Genomic DNA, 2,500 nt, shown 5'->3' with positions numbered 1-2,500 from the left:
GATAATATTAAATTGGCAAGTTCCAAACGGAAATATTTTTCTTGTAATTCAAAAAAAGGTGAACATAATCACGAGCCCTTTGTCAGCGAATTTGGTCCTTGGTCCGCAAATCGTGTAAGCAGCCTAAAAAAAGTACCTGTGAATCCTGATAATTTCTGTACGAACATGACAATTTAATTATTCTTTATTATCCTTGATATATCTCAGCTACAGCCGTATTGGATGTCGTTGTGAGTATAGAATCTGTTTTATTTTCAGTTGCTTGACATTTTCCCAACACAAGCTCCATTATATGACCGTATAGGTATTCCAGACATTCAAAAGAAGGTAACCTGTTCGTAAACATGTATAAAGAAGATTTTGAAAATATTCAGTTAAAGCAAAAAACTTTTTTATTTATCGAAGGTTTTCTTTATCTGCTTTACGAGATTTAAGTTCTCTGGGGTGATAATTAAGTAGTATAAGTCGCGGACCAAGGATCCCTATGCGAAAATTGTTGATACTTTTCAAGAGTCGATAAAACAAAAGTTTAAAACTCTGCAGAAAATTCGTTTCCAACCCCAAAAAATAAGTTTATCTGTAAAACTGTTCTGAAAAAAGACACGTGTTCCCGTTGCGTTTTATCTTTACACAAGCCAAGTAAACATGACCATGTAAGTTACAGTCAGCCGCAAAAGTAGAGACTTTCTAGGAAGACAAATTAACACTCCTGTCAACAAACTTGAATTCCGCACAATTACCGATAGCAGGAAAAACGAAATTTCGTCATGTGAAAGAAGAATAATCAAGAAACCATCGGACACATTTGTTTTTGGTGATATTTTAGTAAACGAGGAAATATAACATCATGTTCGGAAAAGTCGCGGAACAAGGATCGATCTCTCGGAAGAAGGACACCATACTGTACCTTCAAACACACGAGAGCAAATTAACTTACGATGATTGTTGTCAACTTCATGTGCCAGAGAGTTTGATGGCGCTGCGCATATTGACCTGCATAAAAATCCATTAGTTTCATAAGCTTACAGGCAATAAGCCCCCATCGTACAATGTACATGACCACCTTTCAGGAATTCTCCGATGGTCATTGCACATCTTCAACACACAAGGTTAACTCGAAAACAGCTTTTATATAAAAAAGATGTAGAGAATAAGAAAAGATGGTGTCGAAGAACTTTGCCAATTTTACCTCAATGTTGAGTTCCAGGGTATGCGAAGATGTTTCAACTTTTTTGCACAACGGCAACACATTGCTGCCATCTTGATTTTCGAGGTCACTGATGACTAGGTACCAGCTTTTCCCTTTCGCAAAGTTAGCGCCTGACAGTAATTGTGAGCAGGGATAGGGATGATGTTGGAATGGAACTTTGTATAGATTCCGTAGAATCCGCCTTGAACGCTGAAAGAGGTGGTAAGGTCTTATGCCCCATTCACACCAAACCTTAAACATGTTTTAAACATGTTTAGTTAAACACGGTTTCAAAGTGTTTTCTTTTTAAATCATGTTTACTGACTTTTGTCGACTACGCGAATTTAGCACAGGTGAAAGCATAACCTGAATCTCATGGAAAAGCCAGTCCTACATTTTTCTGTGACTAATTTTTATTTTGTTAAACCCAGTTTAATTAAACATGTCTTATTGGTGTGAATGGGGTATTAGTTTAGTTTTACCACGCGGTTGATGTTTTATTTAATTATTTGATAACGTAGCAAAGACGAAGTCCAAACATGAGGAAACATGCCCAGTCAGAGACAAAACACTTCATAATGTCACAGTAGTGAAATACAATTTTCCTCCTGGAATCGATCGATTTTGTAAACAACTTCAGTGTGTCATTATATTTCGATTTACAGTATTTATATTTTATATGTGTTATAATGTTGGCTCAATGGGGCTATTGCTGCAAAACTTAAGTGTGGATCCAGTGCTGGGGATGGTGGAGGCGACTAAGTCAAAAATACAAAAATAGTCGAATGCTCATATGACGTAAAACGAAAGCAACAAAAAACAAGTAGCAATACCTAGCCAAAACACTATTGAAATGGCTGATACTTTACTGTGTCTGGTACCTAAAGTGTGAGCTGATGAATCATCTTGGGGTGACATTTTAAAAAGCTCCAGTGCCAGTTTTTCTTTCTGTGGTAGGGTTTGAAACTAACAGTCGTTATCTGGGTTAGTGACCTTAAAATCGCACTCGGCCAGATCGGTTTTCACTTGCCCAGTCTCATCCATTAAAGAAAAAAAATTGCCCCCTTCCCTTTCCCATGAATAATAAAACATACACCACTAATTTTATGTACAGTTTGTTACCTTAGTTTATTCTTTAAGCTTGGCTAATTTAAGGAAGTTTACAAAGCTCTAAACTATTTACATGCTACATCCATGTCAAGCTTCTTTACAGTTCATTTTCAAGGTAGTATAGCACAGAGTCTACAGACATCTCAGACTGTGACTCGTAATCTGACACCAGCCCTTCACCATCTGTGTCGGCTTCATCGT

General features: G+C 37.1%; 2 protein-coding genes across 5 annotated transcripts in view; one reads left to right on the top strand and one right to left on the bottom strand.

Annotated features, from left to right (window-relative positions):
* Positions 1-1,289, bottom strand: part of LOC138043214 (small ribosomal subunit protein mS39-like) — a 51,701-nt gene extending 50,412 nt beyond the window's left edge. For both annotated transcript variants that reach the window (XM_068889371.1, XM_068889370.1), the window contains exons 1-2: positions 1,190-1,289; positions 938-993 (exon numbers count right to left, since the gene is read on the bottom strand). In XM_068889371.1, coding sequence (XP_068745472.1) covers positions 938-993; positions 1,190-1,260 — 127 coding nt within the window. In that variant the 5' untranslated portion in view covers positions 1,261-1,289. The remainder of the gene's footprint in view (positions 1-937; positions 994-1,189) is intronic.
* Positions 1,290-1,331: 42 nt separating this feature from the next.
* The window catches only part of LOC138043215 (copper homeostasis protein cutC homolog), an 18,496-nt gene continuing 17,327 nt past the window's right edge, over positions 1,332-2,500 (top strand). Inside the window, exon 1 of one of the 3 annotated variants that reach the window (XM_068889374.1) lies at positions 1,332-1,411. In XM_068889374.1, coding sequence (XP_068745475.1) covers positions 1,360-1,411 — 52 coding nt within the window. In that variant the 5' untranslated portion in view covers positions 1,332-1,359. The remainder of the gene's footprint in view (positions 1,412-2,500) is intronic. The other 2 variants (XM_068889372.1, XM_068889373.1) reach the window with 2 other exon arrangements.

This window comes from Montipora capricornis, chromosome 3 (assembly GCF_036669925.1).
Source record: "Montipora capricornis isolate CH-2021 chromosome 3, ASM3666992v2, whole genome shotgun sequence".
In the NCBI taxonomy this organism is placed as follows: Eukaryota; Metazoa; Cnidaria; class Anthozoa; order Scleractinia; family Acroporidae; genus Montipora; species Montipora capricornis.
Note: the sequence above shows the minus strand (reverse complement) of the source record. Positions and strands in the feature narration are given on the sequence as shown.